This window comes from Hyaena hyaena, unplaced genomic scaffold (assembly GCF_003009895.1).
Source record: "Hyaena hyaena isolate Hyena2069 unplaced genomic scaffold, ASM300989v1 scaffold_162, whole genome shotgun sequence".
Classification (NCBI taxonomy): Eukaryota; Metazoa; Chordata; class Mammalia; order Carnivora; family Hyaenidae; genus Hyaena; species Hyaena hyaena.
The window spans coordinates 857,959-879,410 of NW_024080795.1; the positions used below are offsets into that span (position 1 = coordinate 857,959).

The following is a 21,452-nucleotide window of genomic DNA, read 5'->3' on the forward strand; positions in this document are numbered from 1 at the left end:
TAGCTGAAGCTAGGGGAAGAGCACTCCAGGGACAGAAATAGCATGAGCAAAACAGGGAGGCTGGAAATCGAGCCATGTGTCTGGGACACATGAAATAAGTTTAATTTAATCTTCAACCGTGTTGAGGAGTAGATGTTATTGTCCCCATTCTATAGATGAGGGAGCCGAGGCTCAGGGATTAAGTAACTTGCCTAAGATCACATGGCTGTTAGGTGGGGGGTTCACACTGTGGTCTATCTGATTTCACATGTCTTTCCTTTGCCACTATGTGCCACCCCATCAGGAAGCTCTCTGCCATTAGTTAGCCTCTGGGGACCAAGGGGGATATATAAAGGGAATGTGGTTATTACACGGAGTGAAGTGCTGTAAGGCTGAGTTATTGGCCTTTGCCTTGGCCCCATATCCATGTTCACGTATAGCCGAGTGCTATTGACAAAGCCTTCCTAGAAGGGCAGGAGCAGGCCCTTTGCTTTTTTTGTGTCCTCCCAATGCCCAGTCTAGAATGGGCTTAGTGACTATTGATTCACCTACAGCTGGGGACTTTACGGTCTGAAATTATCTTAGGGGTCATCTGGTCAGGCTTGGATTTGAGGAGGTATTTGGTTAAGTCACATAGCCGATTTGGTAGCATAGCAGGCAAGAACATTTTAGTTTTGTAGGGAAGGGCTCTCCCCACGCCCCGTGTGATTTCATACATAGGGGAAAGGGCTTAGCTCTTTGATGGAGCCTAGGGTGTTGAAATTCTCAGCTATACTTCAGGTCTGCATATTTGAAGATTGTATCTGAAAAATAAAAATTATACATCTCCTGAAAGATGGGATCTCAGCTACTTATCTGAGTAGAATAACAATTAGTGAAAGAGTGACTCAGGCAGAGAGAATTGCCTTAGTTTAGTCCCTCTGGCAAAATTCTAAACTAAAACATTTTTTTTATCCCAACTGGCATTGCTCTCCAACCCAATTTTGTTTTTATTAGGGATTATTTCCAGTGTCTAAAGAATGTGTGTGTGTGTGTGTGTGTGTGAGAGAGAGAGAGAGAGAGAGAGAGAGAGAGGGAGGGAGGGAGATCTTTATTTTGGGCTGTAAGGACTCTTCTTTGATTTTCCTTGGAATCCTGCTCTTCTAAAAGTTGCTCTAGTAGCATCAATTAATCTCATCTAGTTCCTTTAAAAATGAACTCCCTTGGGGGCTCCTGGGTGGCTCAGTCAGCTGAGCGTCTGATCTTGGCTCAGGTCATGATCTCACAGTTCATGGGTTCGAGCCCTGCATCGGGCTCTCTGCTGACAGTACAGAGCCTGCTTGGGATCCTCTGTCTCCCTCTTTCTCTCTGTCTGTCTGTCTTTCTCAAAAAATAAGTAAACATTTAAAGCTGAACTCTCTTGAAGTTCTGGCGTTGGTTTCAAGTCAAAGGGGAAGGCATCAGGCCCAAACCTCAGCAGGCCCCTTGAGATACAAAGACGCCTCTGTCAGGAGTCTTTCCATCAAGGAACCTAAGTCTGGCAGAGATAAGCCATGCAAATGTCACCATGATGCAAGTTAGAGTGAGACGTGTCTTTATAAAGGATGCAGAGCAGAAAGCTTGTGGAGTACATCCCTTTCTGCTCCCATGAACACTCGCTCCTGTGAGAAACCAGCCCAAAGATAAGTAGGAGTCAATTATTCCTCAGCAAAGCTGGGGGAAAACATTGAAAAGATAAACAAAAAAGAACCAAAGATAGGTAGAAATCATCTGGTAGCCGGGCTCACACAGCAACTTCTCATCTGGCCCCAGCCGTCCTCCACGGCTCGCTTTCCCTTAACCAGGTTCCTTGGCAGTGCCTGGCTGGGCCACCCGTTTTCACACCGCTGTGCCCTTGCTCCATTTTCTTGAAGGGTTTTTAAGAAGGAGAATGATGTGGGGCGCCTGCGTGGCTCAGTCGGTTGGGCGCCCGACTTCGGCTCAGGTCATGATCTCACGGTTTGTAGGTTCGAGCCCCGCGTCGGGCTCTGTGCTGACAGCTCAGAGCCTGGAGCCTGTTTCAGATTCGGGGTCCTTCTCTCGCTCTGCTCCTTCCCTGCTCATGCTCTGTCTCTCTCACTCTCTCAAGGATAAGTAAACATTAAAAAATTTAAATACAAAAAAAGAAGGAGAATGATGTGATCAAAGATGGAGTTGAGCAGTTATCTGTCAGGCGCGCGGTGGAGGAGACGGTAGAGGAAGGGAGGCCGGTGGTGGAGGCTCTTACGCTTGTCCAAGTGAAGAGAGGTGAGGTGATGAGGCAAAGGTGGAAAGGGGGGGAAATGAGGGACATTTACAAAGTGGAACCAGTGGGATTTAGCGGCCTTTGGCTACAGGGGCTGAGGGGGAGTGAGGTGTCCAGAATGACCTAGGGGTTCCTAGTTGGTTTGGAAGTCCACTTCCCTGGACAGGGGCTGTGTCCTGCCCATCACCGCACTCCTCGGGTTGGGCCTAGTCCCTGGCACAAAGTAGACATTCAGTAAATGCTGGAGGAACGAATTGTTCGCCACTTTGGCAGGCCGAGCGTAATCAGCGAATCTGTATTCCCAGAGCACATGTTGACTGCTGTTTGGGAATGTGGTCCAGAAAGAACCTGTTCGTGGGAGACCATAGCGGTCTAGGCATTCAACCTTTCCCGGGCATGAAATGATATGCAGTTAATTGGCGGTTGGCAGTAGAGATAAAGGTAATTCATTCGTTAATTCTCAGGCTTAGAGAATGGCTTCTCTCCAGGGTTGCTTTAAACTCCCAGTACTCCAGTGTGGTGGCGACATTTTGGCCTGCCTTTTACAGAAACAGGGTCTGTGGTGGCCCCAGGCACGATCTGTGGTTTAAAGTCTGAGCTCGCGATACCCAGGTGCGCCCTCCGCAAGGTCATGTTCTTTCAGGCTAAATAACAGAAGGGTAACCTTCAGCTGGGTCCCGTAAGATGATTTCTTCCACCAGCAATCATCCCTTTCCCCACCGGTTTCAAATGCAGTCATTTCTTTCATCTGTATTCCTATCTTGATTAGTGAGAAATTAATGAGCGTGTAAGATTTGATTTAGATAATGATTAATTAGGGGAAAAGGCACCGTTCTAATAGCAAGTCACTATTATATGCTAAGGAAATTAGTTAATATTTTTGGATGGCAAATTGACTTGTCCTCCGTTTAAAAAAAATACCTTTTAAAAGAGCCTGATGTGTTTTTTTTTTTTGGTTCATTAGTAGAGCAACCTGTACTTAATCCTTTGGATAATTTTAATAGGCATCTTTTACTTTCCCTACAAGTCTTGAAGCAACCAGTTTTGGATATCATTCATTCTTGTGCTTAATATCACTTTAATGATGATATTACATTATTATTTTTAGCACAGTGTACCTTTGTTAGCAAAAAAAATAATCTGCCGTTCATAAAGCAGACCTTGGCAATGAAATGTGTCAAATCATCATATATATATGTATATATGGAAAAGATTTCAATTTTCATTGTTACTGAGCCCTGACGATTCCTCCTCTTCTGTTGCTGTTTGAATATGTTTTATCTGTTCTTAGGAAAGTATAAGGATCAAGGTCTACATGAATCTTACGTCTCTTCTTTAATGGGTTTTCTAATGTGATTTTTGACAATTTATAGTCATTAGTAAAATTGCAGGCTAGTAAAATAACCAACATATTGAACACAATACAGGTAATTAGAGAATTGGCGGGCTGGAAGTGACCTTGAGGGCTGATGTAGTCCATTCCCAATTTCAGGCTGTAAGGCTTATCTTCCTACGCAGCACTCTTCACTGTTTTATGCTTTTGCTTGAGAACCAACAGTGGTCCTTTACTGTCTACGGGGTCAAGCCCACAGGCTTTTGTTTGCATTCAAGGCCCTTCACATTCTGACCTGATAATCTATCTGTGCCCTAGATTCCAGCTTCTCTTTAGGCAGATTAGACTTGCCCTACTACACTGCTGGGGCCACACCCATTTTACCCATTGGCATCTTCAGATCCTTCCTGTCTAGCTCAAGCCCCACCTCTCCTGGAAATTTTGTTTGGCCCCCAGAGCCTCTAGTGAGCATTCATCTATCTAGCAAATGTCAATAGCATGTATTTCAAAAATCCGCTTTATTGAGATAATTTACAGACAAGAAAGTGCACCAGATTTGAGTACCGAATTTAATGAGTTTTTACAAATGTATATGCCCATGTAACCACTGCCCCAATTAAAATAGAGACTATTTCCATCACTTCAGAAGAATAATACTGCATATTTTGTCACCTAACCATGTACCAACTTTTACTGTTCTCTAGCTATTTTTGTGTGAAAATCTGGTCTCTTAGTGTGAGTTTTGTATTTGTTTATTTTAATTTTACTTAACACATAATTGTGCGAAGAAGGCTAAGAGCTTTACCTGCACACTCTCACTCAGTCTTTGCAAGAACTCTAGAAGGTAAGCGCTATTGATAATCCCATTTTAGAGATGGGGACAAAGAGGCATGTGGAATTTAAATAACCCGCCCTTGCTTCTTGCACAGCTCTCAAATGGTGGGGATAGGACTAAATTTTCCGCAACTCGACATATAGCGCATTTGCTCTTTCCTGCCCACGAGTGCTCACCTCCAGGCCATTAATACTTGTTGCCTTGGAATAAAAGCCGATAGAACAGACCCATTTAGATAGATTCATACACACTGATCACTGTCCTCTTCCAGTTAGGGACGGGCTTGGGCCTGGAATGGGGTCTCTGCGTGAGTGTGTGAGTCTATGACTGCATCGCAAAGGGGGACTGAAGTCCCAGTTCAGGGGAGGTGGCTAAGGGAAAGCAGAAGCAGTCTCAAATGTCAAGTCCTTGAAAGGAGCCAAAAAAGAGCAAGAACTGGGCCCAAATGATGGAGGTGGAGAAAGCAAGACCACAGGCAGCCAGGCTGAAGGCATCCCCCGACCCGAGAACCCAGCAGGAAAGAGCCTTTGGCGAGTCCACCTGCGGCCTGGCCTCTGGGAGGGGAGCAGCCGGGAAGGGCGCCCAGCTGGGACACACGTGTGGATAATCCTGCAGAGGAGCACTACCGTGACCCACACATCCCCTCCCAGCTGTAGGGTCCGGAACCAGACCCAGGGTGCAAGCGAGACATTGCCTCAAAATAATCCAAAATGAATTACTTTAGAGTTCCTTCAAGGGAAACATCTATTTGTGTATCTTCAATTTGGAAATTGATTTTTGTGGTATTTGAAAATATTTTTTCCAAGAGCAGCGTCAGGCAGACAGACAACGTTTTCAGGGTCATCTGTCTCCCTCTTTTTAGATCACAGAGACACAAAGTTTTTTTGTTTTTGTTTTTGTTTTTTTTAGCCAGTGTTCTTGATCTGTAGCCCTCATTAATTCAACACTATGTGCACAGGGCCGAATGGGATTGACAGGGCTTCCCAAGGAGATGGGTGTCACTCTCTGCTCTTCAGGAACGAAAAATCTTGGAGAGGAGATTATAGCATGAAGGTACTTTTTAATCCTCCAGAATAAATGGGAACTAGCAGCCCTGTTATGACTTCAGGTAAATTTTTTTTTTTTTTTTTTTTTTAGCCTCTGGAAATGCAAGTTATTAAGCTCCGAAGACTTGAACCTTTCGGGCTCATTTGAATAGTCAATTGCTAAGGCTTCTCCTTATCTCCATCCCAGGCTATATTGCTTGTCTCTATTCCCATTTTCCCACTAAATTCCACTTTTAGATAAAAAAATGTGAGCACCTCTTTGATGAATGTGGCCAACAATTATTTTTCCTTTCCGTCTAATAAAGGAGTTATTTCCCTTTAACCTTCTTCTGTTCCAGACATTCTTAGAGAATGCAATGCTATTTACTGTGTCTTTTGTAGGTTGCATCTTATTTCTTGAATTGGCCTTTCTGCTTTGATTTATTCAAGTACCTACCAGTTTGCCGTGTACCCTCCCTCGGTTTACCTCCTTAGTTATTTGCCCTTGGTTACTTTTTATTCATCCCACTTGAGATTTGGTTTCCAGAGTAATTCTTTGTTTTGTTGATGAGTATTCCTCTTTCAATTCATTCTGTACTTTTAGCTTTGGTGTTCTGCTTTTGTTTCTTTTGTGCGTCTGTTCATGTACTGAAATGGTTATATTTCATTATTGTCATTTCTTGTAGGCATGTCTAGCTCTCCTGGCTCACTTTGTTCCTTATGTTCTCTTATGCTAGAGCTTATTTTAAGCTGGCCTGTGAGTTACATGGAATTTACTTAAAATGTTTTTCCCTTTGGCGTATATTTCTCTCCTTCCTGGTTTGGAAATCCTGAATTCTTATCAGTTTATATATGTTTTATTTCCCCCAAATGTGCAGCTCTTAGTCCCCAGATCGGCTATATGGGCTTATTAACTACCCAGGCAATGATAACTGGGAGGGAGGATAAATATTGCTATATGTTCATGTCTTATATTTGCTTATAACCTGCACCTTTCTTTATGACATCTGACATGTTTCCCCCCAAATTCCCATTTGATGTTTTATCCCTTTCACATTTCAGCTCAACTAATTCTTGAGGTTGTGGGAGTTTTTACAATGATAGGCTTAACCGAGCCAGGGAAGGGACACCGTATTCAAGCTCTAAGTTACTTTATGAGTGATCATAGCAAAGGCAAACAAAACTGGTGTCATGTTAATTCAAAGAGGCGGTCCTGGGTTTCTGTAGGTATACCGAGTGCTAATTTGTTACCTTCTAAGATCTAAGCAGCTCATAGCATTTCACAGAGGAAAGATATGAGCGCCATTTTTTTTATGATTCCCACTAACTAGCTAGAGCTGGTAGAGATAGGAACAGTATTAACAGCCGCCCTGCCAAATAAACCCTGCTGTTCCTGAAAACTGTAAATCATCACTAGTGGAAATTTAGAAACACAAAGGAGTCTGTTTATGACATTTAATTTTATGAATGTATTCAGATACAAATATTTTATTTTTTTAAGTTTATTTATTTATTTTGAGAGAGAGAGAGAGAGAATCCGAAGCACCCTCTTCATTGTCAGCACAGAGCCCGATGTGGGACTCGAACTCACCAACTGTGAGATCCTGACCTGAGCCGAAATCAAGAGTCAGATGCTTAGCGACAGAGCCACCCAGGCACCCTATCAAATACAGATATTTTATTTTTTATTTTTATTTATTTATTTATTTATTAATTTTTTTTACAAATAGTTTATTGTCATATTAGTTTCCACATAACACTCAGTGCTCATCCACAAAGTGCCCTCCTCCATGCCCATCCCCCCCTCCCCCCCACATCCATCAGTCCTCAGTTTTTGTCAGCATTCAAGAGTCTCTCATGGTTTGCCTCTCTCCCTTTCCCCCACCATTTCCGCCCTTCTTCTCCCCCTTGTTCCTCCGTCAAGTTCCTCCTAATCCTCCTATACGTGCAAACATATGATATTTGTCCTTCTCTGCCTGACTTATTTCGCTCAGCATAACACCCTCAAGGTCCATCCATGTTGCTACACATGGCCAGATTTCATTGTTTCTCATTGCCATGTAGTATTCCATGGTATAGATAAACCACATCTTCTTGATCCATTCATCTGTTGATGGACACTTAGGCTCTTTCCATGTTTTAGCTATTGTGGAGAGTGCTGCTATGAACATTGGGGCGCATGTGCTCCTATGCATCAGCATTTCTGTATCCCTTGGGTAAATTCCTAGCAGTGCTATTGCTGGGTCCTAGGGGAGTTCTATTGTTAGTTTCCTGAGGAACCTCCAGAATGTTTTCCAGAGGGGCTGTACCAGTTTACATTCCCACCAACAGTGTAGGAGGGTGCCCGTTTCTCCACCAAATACAGATATTTTAAACACATATGACTTAGGCATCAGTTTACCAAGGAAGCAAATAAAGCATTGATAAGTGGACAGAACTTGGTATATGGAAAATTTCTGCTACATAGGATTTTCCCATCTACACGTGTGTCCCAGACCAACCTTCCTTAAATCTAGATTAGCCACTCTTCCCGAAGGGGAATCTTTCCCTTTGTGGTCCAGTAAACTGCATCAATTTCTACTCCTAGAACAGCCTTATGTTTTGTAACCTCATGTAGAAAGAATACAGTGAGCTAGCTCTGCTTTCTTTTTCAGAAGATAATCATAAAGCCTTTAAGCTTAGACCATATTTAAAATCAGTTTAAGGCTTGTATATGAGATTGACATTTATAGGAGATAAATCTGAACTCTGCGTCTCCAGACCCCAAATTGTATTTTGACACATTAAATATCACCTTTCCATCCAGTGCTGTAAATTGCAGTGCTGGATTCGGTTTGGTGATATGTATTATCTGTGCTCTCGGTTTACTACCTTTGTCAGCAGCTCCCTTGACGAAGGGGAATTGACGAAGGGGAAGGGGAGAGCTTGGAGTCTACACCCCAGACTCCCACAGTGATGTCATGTGAGGCAAAACTTGATGAATTTCGTTCCTAAATTAAGAAAATAAAACTTGGACACATACATGAAGGTCATGATTAACTGGATAGGGAAATAAAGATGGAATAAAAATAAATTCTCTGCTTACTGAGGACTAACTAGTGTCTCACCGCATACCCACCCCCAACTCCATTTTTTAAAACCTCATTGTTGCAAAGCTGTCTGAAACATTTCTGTGTATGCGTTTTAGCCTTACTTCAGTAAGATTGGATGTGTCTTATGGAACCTTACTTGCCGAGGTCTTTAGAAGATGTTGAGGGAGGCTTCCCTCTGTCCCATATACATGTTTGGTCATCCCGGCTAACTATGTTGCTGTATGGCACTCATTCCCTGTGCATTAGGTATTTATCTCTGTGAATTCCTTTAGACAGTGAGCTCTTTGGGGGTAAGGACCATGTCTCTCTTGTTCAAAGCGGTACCTTGACCATGTAGCATGGGGTTTGGTGCATAGAAGATGAGTTAGATGGAGTCCTCTGAGAAGCAGAAGGGCTCTAGATTTCTCGGGGAAAACGCTCATGCTGAAGGATGCTGGAAGAGCCCTTGGACTGTGGTGCAGGGCCCAGCTGAGGAAGGAGGGAAAGAAGGAAGGGAGAGTAGGAAGAATCTTTGACTGCAGTACGGTTGTTTTTAAAGATTTTTTTCAAATGTTTATTTATTTTTGAGAGAGAGAGGTAGGGAGCAAGCAGGGGAGGGATAGAGAGAGACAGAATCGCAAGCAGACTCCACTCTGTCAGTGCAGAGCCTGATGTAGGGCTTGAACTCACGAAACATGAGATCTGAACCTGAGCCAAAATCAAGCGTCAGACGATTAACCAACTGAGCCACCCAGGCACCCTGACTGCAGTGCAGTTTTAAGAAAGTTTTGTCAAGGTCAATGGGGAGTCCTCGAGCCAAAATCCCTGTCAGCAAAGTCCTGTGTCTCACAAGGCTTAGCATCTTTGTTATGCTCAGTCATCGGCTGGGAGCAGCCCCTAAGGATTACTGTCTGGGTACAACATGGTGGGGAATTCAGAGCGTGGCAGCTGGGCCCGTTCGTCAGTTTCGCTCCACGCAGTAGGGGATCTTAGATGCACATTTTCGTGTGGGCACCACAGAAGGATCTCAACAAACACTGACTGAAGGGAGAGTTTGAGTCCAGTGAGAGTTGCAGAAGAGGAAGGAGATTGGATTTAAAATGCATTGAGCCCTAATATTTGCTAGTATTGGTGGAGGATATAAAATCATGGACGCCCCCTCATTTCCTTCATCTCTCCTCAAATGTTACCTTACGAGAGAAGCCTTCCCTAACTACTACCCTATATAAATAGAAGTGTCCTTGCAACTGCCTCCTTCCCTATCTCCTTCACTTTGGTTTTTAAACATTAAAAAAAATTAACAGCTTTATTGAGGTATAATTGACATACAGTAAACTACACACATTTTAAGGGCATAATTTGATAATTTTGACACATATACACAGCCATGAAATATTCACTGCAATCAAAATGATGAATATATCCATCACTCCCCCAAATTTCCTCACTCCTGCCCCATCCCTGCCCTCTAGCCCCTCCCCAACACCACTGAACCACTTTCTGTCACTATAGATTAATTTTCATTTTGTAGAGTTTGTATAAATGGAGCCGTAGAGTATGTAGTTTTTTTTTTTTTTTTTACAAATAGTTTATTGTCAAATTAGTTTCCACATAACACTCAGTGCTCATCCCCACAAGTGCCCTCCTCCATGCCCATCCCTCCTCCCCCCCACATCCATCAGTCCTCAGTTTTTGTCAGCATTCAAGAGTCTCTCATGGTTTGCCTCTCTCCCTTTCCCCCACCATTTCCCCCCTTCTCCTCCCCCTTATTCCTCCGTCAAGTTCCTCCTAATCCTCCTATACGTGCAAACATATGTGTCCATCAACGGACGAATGGATCAAGAAGATGTGGTTTATCTATACCATGGAATACTACATGGCAATGAGAAACAATGACATCTGGCCATGTGTAGCAACATGGATGGACCTTGAGGGTGTTATGCTGAGCGAAATAAGTCAGGCGGAGAAGGACAACTATCATATGTTTGCGAGTACGTAGTTTTTTTGATGTTGCTTCTATCACTTGGCATAATGTTTTGGGGATTCACCTATGTGGTAGCACATCAATAGTTTATTCCTTTTTATGGTTGAGTAGTATCCCACTGTATGTGTCTACCACAGTTTGTTTTCCCTTCCTTAACTTTATTTTGTCTGTAGTGCTTACCGCTACTTGACTCTATGTGTATGTATATACAAACTATATATAAACTCCCTACATATACAAACTATATATCTCTGTTATATATATTTACTGTATCCATAGTGCTTGGTACAGGGCAGGTGCCCAATAAAATATTTGTTGAATGACTCCCATCTGCTCCCCTGGCTTCAGTTTTCATTCGCATGCTGATGACTTCCATGGGTGCAGAAATGTCTCACATTACCAGCAAAGAACTGAGAATGACAAAGGTGTCCATCTTTGGGAAATATGGTGGATGATGATCATTGACTGAGATATAGAACACAAGAGACGGAACTGTGTGCGTGTTTGCATGTGTGTATGTGCACGTGCGCACGTATTGGATACACAAAGTTCGGTGGAGTTTTGGAACTCAGGAGAGCGGTAAGGGCTGGGTTAGGTAGTTTAGCAGTCCCATGGGTATAGATGAGATCATGGGTGAGGGGAGATGTAAAAAGAGGGGGCAGAATGAAACTAAAGTGATAGGCAGAAGAAGAGGAAGCATGACAGATAAGAGCGGCCCCAGCAGTAGGTGTGTGGCAGGGGAGGTGGATAGGTTCACTAAAACAACGCAGGAGGTGAGTGTTTTAAGAAGGAAATATTGGTCAACTGTGAGGGAAGTTGCCAAAGATCACGTCGGACGAGGACTAAGAAGACGTTCCGATTCCCTCTTTTTAGAATAAGTGAGGAGATCATTCATTTGGCAAATTTTTATGGGACTGCAAAAATAAAAAAGCATTGTGCATCGTAAGTGAAGTAGTTGAGGAGTTCAGAGGTCAGCGTTTGAACAGAGCGCAAATGTTGTAGCTGTCAGGGAGTTTGATGATTGTCTGAATGTTAATATTGTCTTCTGGATATTTCATCTGGGAATCTTATCCTAGACCTTTAGTGAAAACAACAACAGCAAAGCTTTGATATGATATTGATGTTTTAATCATTTATCCCAAAAAGCCACATTGGGTTGGCAGACATACATTTCATTAGGAAATCATAACTGGAATTTTGAAAATTGCTTCTTGGTTGTGCTCTCATTCATAAATTATAATCAAGAAAAATAAATGGTAGGGGTGAAGATTAATCTTTTAACGGACAAATTAAATATCGGTGTTCAATGACGTATACTTGGGCTGTAAATTAGTTTATGCAGAATTTATGAGTCAAACCTCGGCAATTAATTCGGATGGTTATTCAAAAAGAATCAGTCATAAGGATAATGGGGAGAAAGCAGGGATCAGTTAAGATAAACACTAATTTTGAAAAAGCAAGATTTCAGTGTATTTAAAAAAAAGTACATTGTTTGGCCTTGTTTGCCTCGTGTGTGTGTGTGTGTGTGTGTGTGTGTGTGTGTGTGTGTATGATACTCTGCTTACTGAAACATGAAAAACTTGTTTGTTTCAGGATCAGATTTGCAAGTATGTCTCCCCAAGGGCCCAACATGCTGCTCCAGAAAGATGGAAGAAAAGTACCAGCTAACGGCGCGCTTGAACATGGAGCAGCTGCTTCAGTCTGCGAGTATGGAGCTCAAGTTCTTAATTATTCAGAACGCTGCGGTTTTCCAAGGTGAGTTCTGGGGGTCGGCTCAGATGTGCTGCTCAATGGCATCATTATTTGGGCACCGGGCTTTCAAATGCTAAGTATAATTTCTAAATTACCATTCCAGCATTAATGCTTGCTATAAGAACCTCCCAGTGAGAAATTCTGTTTAAGGAAAAACACAGTTTTTAGAGAAGCTACGTTTTCACTCTTCAGAGAGGTGGGGCATTGTCAAAACTAATGTGCAAGGACATTCTGTTTACCTGTACGCAGAGGCGGTAAATCTCTGCAGAAAGAGTAAATGATATTTTCTCTCTAAGAGCACTTCAGGCTTGGTGAAAAAACAAAACAAAAGTTTACTTGAATACCAGTTTTCTCCAGGAGCAGCTTAGATGCTTTTGGAACATGCCTGAACTCCTTCTGACCACTGGGACCGTTTCCATAGAGATGGGGAGCTTGGTTTGAGGGCCGTGCGTTTCCTTATTTGTGTGAGTGGTTACTCTTCCTTCTTTGTGAGTCTCAGTTCTTACTATACCTGTGTGTGGCTGTCACGTTTAATGGATAAAAACCCAAGGCACAGAATGGTTAAGTAACTTGCCCAAGGTCACACAACTAATAAATGGTGAAAGCAGGATTTGAACCTAGGCGGCCTGGCTCTTAGAGTCCATACTTTTAACTACCTCAGTATGCTGCCTCCTGGGAGGGGCAATCAATTACAGATGTTGGGGCTTTCTTCTGTCTTTCCTTAGGCACATGGAATCAGATGCCTTTTTCTTGCTCTACAGAGAATTGGGATCAGGTAGAAAAATAACACTTCTGGGGCGCCTCGGTGGCTCGGTCGGTTAAGCGTCCGACCTGGGCTCAGGTCAGGATCTCACGGTTTGTGAGTTCGCACCTGGCATCGGGCTCTGTGCTGAGAGCTCGGAGCCTGGAGCTTGCTTCAGATTCCGTGTCTCCCTCTCTCTCTGCCCCTCCCCCGCTCACGCTCTGTCTCTCCTCCTCTCAAAAATGAATAAACATTTAAAAATTTTTCGAAAATAACACTTCTGACTACTTAACATTCCAAAGACTTAGATTTATGGTGCCTGGATAAGGATCAACCTGTTTGAATTGTAAGGTGGATTGATTATAGCTTACTTTGTGTATTACAAGGAAGTTTTTAGAATTAGCTAAGAAAATTATTCGAATTAGCTAATAAAGCATACATTCATAATAGTTTCTAGGGTCAAAGCCTCAGGGGATGTTGGGTTGATTATATGAAGTACAGTATATAAGCGTGAGGTATTTGTTAACTTATTTATGCAGTCAGACTCTTGTGAAGAGTTTGTTGAGACTAACAATTTGGCGATATAATGAATAATTTAAACAGATTTTAAAAATACATGTACCGTTCATGTACTTCTTAGATTGGTTTTGGAGCTGTTCTGCTGGCTGAAAGTGGGGTGATAAGCGATGGGACTTGAGAATTGGGTTGAGACAGGGAGGTGAATCTTATTCTTTGGGGTGTCAAGGTGCTTTTCAGAATGGAGTATTTATGATTTGTTTCATCCTCAGGATAACCAGGCCAACAGATGTTATCATACAACTGTGGCCTGGTGGAAGTGGGTGGTAGAGCAATCACACTGGTGTTCCCGCACACAGGGAAGCGGGCACAGCTGTCCATCTGAGAGCCTTGCGTGTCAGCTTCTCTATCTCTGTCTGGTCCTGCGTTTGACATACTGTGTTTTCTAGTCCTGGGAGAGCACAAGACTAGGAAGAAAGGAAGTTCTGACCAGATTTTAACTGGATTAGCATGGAGGGGGAGCCCTAGTCATGTGAACAGGGGCTGGAGAGTGGGGGCAGCCCCTACTAGTTGTATTCTTCCTCTCTCTGTCTCTGACACCCGCGCGTGCGCGCGTGCGCGCACACCCTCCACCCCCCCCACGTTATTCCTCAAATTGTGAAGATAGGCAGAAGGACAGACACACTGGCAAAGGAACACGGAGACAAGTAGGCGATGTCTGAACCCATTGTTGGAGCCTTCTACCTCATCACCGTATGTACTCAATTTTTTATCTTGTTTCATTCACTTTTCTTATTCTTTCCCTGCTCCACATTTAGAGAAAATAAACCCCATGAGAAAAAAGAAACCATGGTTTCTTTTATGCCACGTTTGTAGAAACATTGCCCCCAAATTCTTTCCATAACATACATGGGGAGGCACAAGACTAAAGTCGGACTGCCGCAAGATGGTGTATTACTGATTGCTAAGAAAAAGAGAGCAGCCCCTTTTTCCTTATAATTATTTATTATTCTAATGAACTTAAAAGGAGAGGGCACAATTGTTTTTTCCTTAAAATACACTCCCCCCTCCAAGCTTCTAGCAGGCCAGATCATTGCTCTAATTCTTCACTGATATGAAATTTGATGCAAGCTATTTTCTCCACCATACAAAGTTGAGGAAGGCACATCTTGATCTTGGCCTAGATCCATAATCTCTTTAGGATTCCTTCGCTGGTCCACATTGGGGGTATTTAAGCTGTGAGCGCTTTCTGCAAATATGTGCACAGTTCCACGAGCAATCCTTACTGCCTCGATGTGGATTTTATGTCTTCGTTTGCAAGAAGCTTTTGCCCTCATAAATGAGCCTGGGGCCCTTTGCTACAGTGGTTGGAGTGTTCTCTTGCTAATGTTGTTTTGATAATGATTGAAGCGTTAAAAAAAAAAAGTTGTTCTTTATTTTCAATCTTTGCATTGCCTCGTTTCCTAAATTTAATTTACTTGGATGTGCTTAGTAAAATGGGGCAGCAGAATTGTTTTTTGTTTCTGCTTAATTAATTCTTTTTGAAAAACTCCACGAAAAGATTTTCTTTCCTCTTTTTCTTCTCCCCTACCTAATAATAATTACGATGATAATAATAATAGTGGCAATTTATTAAGTGCCTACTATATGATGCTTACTTGCACATAATCCTCTCATGTAATTTTCCCAGCGGCCCTCTGAGGTTCGTACTGTAATTATCTCCATTTTACAGATGAGGAAACTCATTGAGGCCACAGCTTCTTCCAAACCATCATGTGACATGGTTTTCCTTGTTCTTAGTGTGCTTAAGATGAAACAAAATTCTTTGGGGGGGAGATGAAACAAAGTTGTAGGGGGGTGCCTGGGTGGCTCAGTCAGTTAAGTGTCCAACTCTTTTTTTTTTCTTTCATAGTTTATTGTCAAGTTGGATTCCATATAACACCCAGTGCTCATCCCCACAAGTGCCTTCCCCCATGCCTATCACCCCTCTCCCCCTCCCCCATCAGCCCTCAGTTTGTTCTCAGCATTCAAGAGTCTCTCATGGTTTGCCTCCCTTCCTCTCCCGCACTATTTTTCCCCTTCTTCTCCCCCATGGTCCTCTGTTAAGTTCCTCCTAATCCTCCTATATGGGCAAACATATGGTATCTGTCCTTCTCTGTCTGAGGTGCCCAACTCTAGATATCGGCTCAGGTCACGATCTCACAGTTCTTGGGATCAAGCCCCATGTTGGGCTCTGTGCTGGCCACATGGAGCCTGCTTGGGATTCTTTTTCTCTTCCTCTCTTTCTGCCCCTCCCCCACTTGCACTCTCCCTCTCTCTCCAAACTAATAAATTAACTTTAAAAAAAAAGCCCCAACAAGTTACAGAATTTGTGGTCCTTAAGAAGAAAACTGGAATAGAATTCTGAATTTTTCATCCTATCTCTACCACCTCTACAACGTCAAGCCTGGAATCTGGTTTTCTTTGCTGCTTTTTCTTCTAACCTTCAAATGTGAGCTCTCAGGAAGTACTTGGGGGTATGCCTTAAGGTTTTTCTGTATGATCGACGATTCCAGTCTTCCCCAAGGTGCCACTGACTTTGAGTGAGACCAGGCTCTTCAGCTTTTCTGGAAGTTGCCTAACCCACAATTTGAACTGGCTTTATCAGACGGTAGAAGCCATGGAAAAGCAGCAAACAACATCTCTGTGTTCCTGAAACATCAAGGAGCTCCTGCCTAGGTAGCTGAAAGCTCCTTGGGTCATTGTTCAGTGCCTACTACTGTTTATGCGTGGTCTTTACAAGCTTGATTTTCTAGTTTTCTACCCAGAGAAGCAGATAAGCAGTTAAATGGAAGGGTTATAGAAGACTGCCAGAGTGAGGTACATACGAGCAGGAAGAAGTTACAAGTGACAGTAAGAGTGGAAGACATAAAAGTAGACCCATGAGCTCACTGAATGTGGCAGCCCAGAGGGCATTCAGGAGAGGGGTGTATATCCTACATGCCTCAGTAGCCCCTGTAGTATAGTGGGCCCAGCAACTGATGTCCATAGTGATGGTTGTGAATCAGTCAAGATCAAATTATTTTCACTGGTTTTTCTCCCTTCACATTTCCATTTTATTTTATTTAATTAATTTTTAAAAAACGTTTATTTGTTTTTGAGAGAAAGAGAGAGACAGACAGCACAAGCAAGGGAGGGGCAGAGAGAGAGGGAGACACAGAATCTGAAGCAGGCTCCAGGCTCTGAGCTAGCTGTCAGCACAGAGCCCGACGTGGGGCTCGAACCCATGAACTGCAAGATCATGACCTGAGCCGACACTTAACCACTGAGCCACCCAGGCGCCCCATCACATTTCCATTTTAAGTGGCTAAAAAATATATTGAGGGGCTGAAAGGCAATGGAAGGAGCACTGGGCTTGGAGTCAGAACATTTAAATTCTAGTTCTAATTCTGCTTTTGTAAGCTTTATGACTTTAGGTGGTTATTTGGACTCTCTTAGCCTCAGTTTTCTTATCTGCAAAATGGGGGATATTAATTACAATCCTGCTTACCTCATAGGGTAGAGGCAATGTATGTAAGTATCTTGAAACCTATAAAGCACTGTATACGTGCATTATTATGTCGCCTGCTCATTTATGTGGCCTGCTCTATCCCAGGTGGTGGCGGATGAATGGCACAGTCCCGTTACAGACGGTAGCCTAGATAAAGCTGGAGGCCATGATGTCACTCACCTCTTTTTGCCACCTACAGCTTCATTGCACAATTGAGGGAGCACATAGGCAAAGTAGCCTTTGAAAAAGGGGCTTATTCTGTGCATTCTTAGATGTGAAGCTGTGCTGTTTGCAATGTCAGTACTGCCAGGAGCAATCCTTTTTGTCAGCTCCCCGAAGCTTCTCTTCTGGCCCCTATCTGGTATATTTTACACGCAGACCAGCGGCTGGATTAGGAAGGGTTATTTGTGGTCAGGCCATATATTTTTTTTTCAGGCCATATTTTAATTGCGTGGTCCGGTCCATGATATCATGGCCAGGAGAAGCAACATGGGGGTCCAAGTTTAGAGATGTCACCCGGACCTTCACCCAGCGTTGCAGGGCTTTCTTCTGCCTGCTTTCCAGAGAGGAGATGAAAATGACGTCCCCACATTGGCGGCGGGGGGTGGTTGGCGACAGCGTTTCTGTGCTGCTGTTTCTCTACTCACTTGTTTTCCATTTCCATCTGCTCTTGGCAGTTCTTACACTTTTTTTTCCCCCTGTCAGATCCCTGTCTCTCCCACTCCCCCTAAATAAAATTGACCTTGGTTAGAACACCCTTTTCCATCAGCTCAGAGCAATTTCTCCAGTCACTTCTGCTTGAAATAACTGTTTAGGGACATTATTCAAGCAAAGCTTTTTTCCTTCACAGTTAATACGTGACTAAATAATTGCTTGGATGTTGATAAACATGTTTTTGAGATTCAATCATTTGTTAATTTAGTTTTTATAATGTTATGGGGGGTTTGAAGTGAGCACCGAGCAATTTTTCTCCATTTTGCAATGTTTCCCCTTGACTAGGCTGACAGTTCTCCTCTCATGCTCCAGCTCTGTGCCGGGCCGAGCCCCACTGAGTCCCCAACTCAGGCCACTGGCCATTCTGTCTCAACCCTTTCTTGGTTGAAAATGACCTACGGGAGAGAATAATTACACTGATGTCTAATCAGAGCGTAATTCATTTGCCAGGGCTAACTGTAATAACATTAAACCGAATAGAAGAATTTTAGGAACGCAAACCATGACCGTGAATGAGGTTATAGATCCTCAAAAATGTAAATTATTAATCAAACCACTCATCTGTAAGGCAAAGCTCTAGTAATCCCATTATAAAGGGGTGAATTTCTCATCAGAGCCAAGAAGACGCTTTCTTTAATTAGTGTACTTCTATGGCATGGACTCAAAGAGATATTTTGGTTACAAAGTTTTTTTAAAAATGCGATTCTTTAATTATTAGTGCTATTGGAAAAACAATTGGAGACTGGGCGTTTAAAGTCATTTCGGTTTCAAACTAAGAACTGTTGGATTCAATTCAGTTTCAAAATTCTGTGGCTTTCACAGAGCCAGAGGCTGGGGGAGTTGTAAACCTTTACTGTGCCCTCTATTGATTTAGAAAAGTCAGTCATTAGGCTGAAAACCATTTAATAAAAGGAGCTTAGGAAAATGACTCAGTGTGCGGGCGGGCGGGCGGAGACTGCTCTGGGGCCAACAGGAGGTGAGGAGATTATGCAGATTAATTCTTTACCCCAGCCTGGTCCTCTCAATTCAACAGGGCTCGGACTCTCAACTCACCCCCTCTAGTTGCCATGCTCCTGCCCACCTTCTCACTAGTGGGCCCAACCAAGCAAATTAGAGGACATTGTCCCTGCCCTCTAGAAGCTTCCAGGAAAAATACCACTTTTGCCTCAACTGATTACTCCCCACCCCTCCCCCGCTGGGATTTGTTTACCTTCTGAAAACATATGTTCCTCCTCCTCTTTCTGTCTCACTGAGTTGCAGTACCTGATATTGGAGTAATGAAGCATATGTTTGAGAGATTTGAATTCTCCTGTCAGTAGAGTGGAGGTAGAAACGGTTTTCCTTTAAGCTGGAAGTGGTAACACAGAAATTAAAAACATCTCCCCCCCCCGCCCCCCCCCCGTCCGCTGTGCGAGGCTGTGAGGGGCTGAGGGATGCTCTCGTGCCCCTCCTTTTCCCTCATCCCGCCTTCCAGCCAGTCGCCAGGTCTTGTTTCTTCCTTCACGCTCCCTCACACCTTTCCCCCCCACCCCCTTCCCCGCTGTCCTCTCTGGGTCCCAGTGGTCTCCTTGAGTGCGTGCTGATGCCTGCTGGCCCTGTCTCTGATTTGAGGTCCGCGCTCCAGGGGCGCCCACCGAGACTACCAGCAAAGGCGGGGGTTCCCGCCTTTGGACTCCTTTGCCTCCTGGTCCAGCTACGGAGTAGGGATTAAGAGGGCTGGCTCTGGGCTCATTGGGGCTGGGTTTGAATGAGTCCGGGTGGGGATGGACAGGACAAGTGGGATGGGTGGGGGGAGGAGAAGGTTGAGGGCCTGGGCCAACAATCAAACCTCCTCTCTGGACACGCACTAAGTCAGTGAGAGATGAGTGGAAAGTCTCCTGGTCCAACGTGTTCTGGCTGTATCTATCTCGCTGAAACCTCACAACAACTCTCTGAGGTGAATACTGTCATTAGCCTCATTGGGCCTTGAGGAAGCCTGGGTTTAGAGAGAGATGAAGTGACGTGGCGAACGTCAGCCAATAACTGGCAGAGACAGGACTCGAACCCTGGCCTAGGCCCTTAATCACCATACGTTATACATCGCCTCTCTGTATTTTGTGTCACGGTCAATGGGCAACCTCCCCAGTTCTAGCTTTCTTCCTTGCAAGGGAATTCTGTTGCATTTAGTTGAAAACCGTTTGCTGAGCAAGACATGCTAGCATGTCTGGAGGCAGGCATTGTGGGGGGGATTCAAAGACAAAAACTACTTCATGCTTACCTTCAAATTCTAGAAAGCAAGGCTTTTATACATGAATAACTCGGGAACAAGGCATCCTAAGAGCAGTGCTGTAAGAAGTGTTTTAGCAGTTTTCTAGGGGGAGTAAGGATAGATTCAGGTTTTGTAGGGTCCAAAGCTTATACGGTCTGGAGGCCCTCTTTAAGGGCAAGAAGACCAAATGAAAACTACACAACGCCCATGGCTCTTGCTGGAGGAGGCTTGCACGTGTGGGTCCCTACAGCTTAGACTTGATTAGCTTCACAGAAGACCCACCTCTGTAGGGGGAGTGTGAGGTTGGAGAAGATTAATTCCAACTAGAGGGTAGAGGTTCTTGGAGGATATTGCTTGTATGAATTCCCCAGACAGGCATGGCTCTTGATCAAAGAGAAGGGCAGGTGAGGGAGTCAGGTAAATCAGTTCACTTCTTTTTCTAAATTAAATTAAAATTTGAACACTATTAATTGCCTACTAGATGCCAGCCTTTCTGGCCTCCCCAGCTGGCCCTGTGGCATCAAGATGCCGAGGATACATGCAGAGTGGCATGGTGTGCCAGACATGTTCTCTGGCTTCGGGCAGACTGGAGTCTGAGTCCCAGCTCTGCCATGTCCTCTCTTTGAGACCAAGAGCAAGTCACTTCTCCCCGAGCCATTAACTTTAAACAGGGTTAAATCAGATGAGGGCCGTGAAGACCTCAGCTCTCTGCCGGTCTGTAGGAATCACATGCATGGTAGCCATTTTTTTCGTTATTCCCTGTTGTACACTTGTAAGCCTAATCGTCGATGAAGTCTATGGTATCTTTGCCTTGTAGTATTGACTGTCCTGTAAATAGCCCGTACACTTTTTAAAAACTGCTTTTCCGTGCTTTAATATATATATATATATATATAATTAATATAAAAAATGTTCTAGTATACCCACTCCTAATCCTATCCCTCAGAAAAAAACCGGCTTGTAACATTTTTATGTGTTTTCTTCCTTTCTCTCTCTGTGTGTGTGTGTGTGTGTATATTTAAGACTAAATAGTATGCAGTTTCCAAATGGTCCCCTAGTGGTCTGAATGAGTTAACGTAGCCTCGAGATCTGACTAGCAATGGCAGACTCTGATTTCATTGGGTTGCATTAGGAGGAGGAGCACAAAAATGATGAAAGAAAACCAGGATGTTTATGATGCTTCCCTCCTTCGGTTGAAGTTCTTTGGCATCAGTACTGGACCTGATTCACTGAAATGTCATCCTTGGATTAGAGCAGCTGCCACTATTTTCCCTCTCCTGGGATCCTGTGTTTTTCCTTTCGAACACTTACCAAGTTTGTAGTAATACATGCGTGGATATTTGGTTATTAACGTGGCTTTTCTGGAGAATGATCTGAGGGTAGGGCTTATGTGTATTCTACTTCACTGCTATATCCCCGGGTGACATATTAGATGGTAAATGTGTGAAAACACACACACAT

General features: G+C 43.6%; 1 protein-coding gene across 1 annotated transcript in view; it reads left to right on the forward strand.

Moving 5' to 3' along the window:
* The window catches only part of GPC3 (glypican 3), a 446,356-nt gene that overhangs the window by 23,265 nt on the left and 401,639 nt on the right, over positions 1–21,452 (forward strand). Inside the window, exon 2 of the mRNA XM_039239848.1 lies at positions 12,084–12,245. Within this exon, the coding sequence (XP_039095779.1) occupies positions 12,084–12,245 (162 nt within the window). The remainder of the gene's footprint in view (positions 1–12,083; positions 12,246–21,452) is intronic.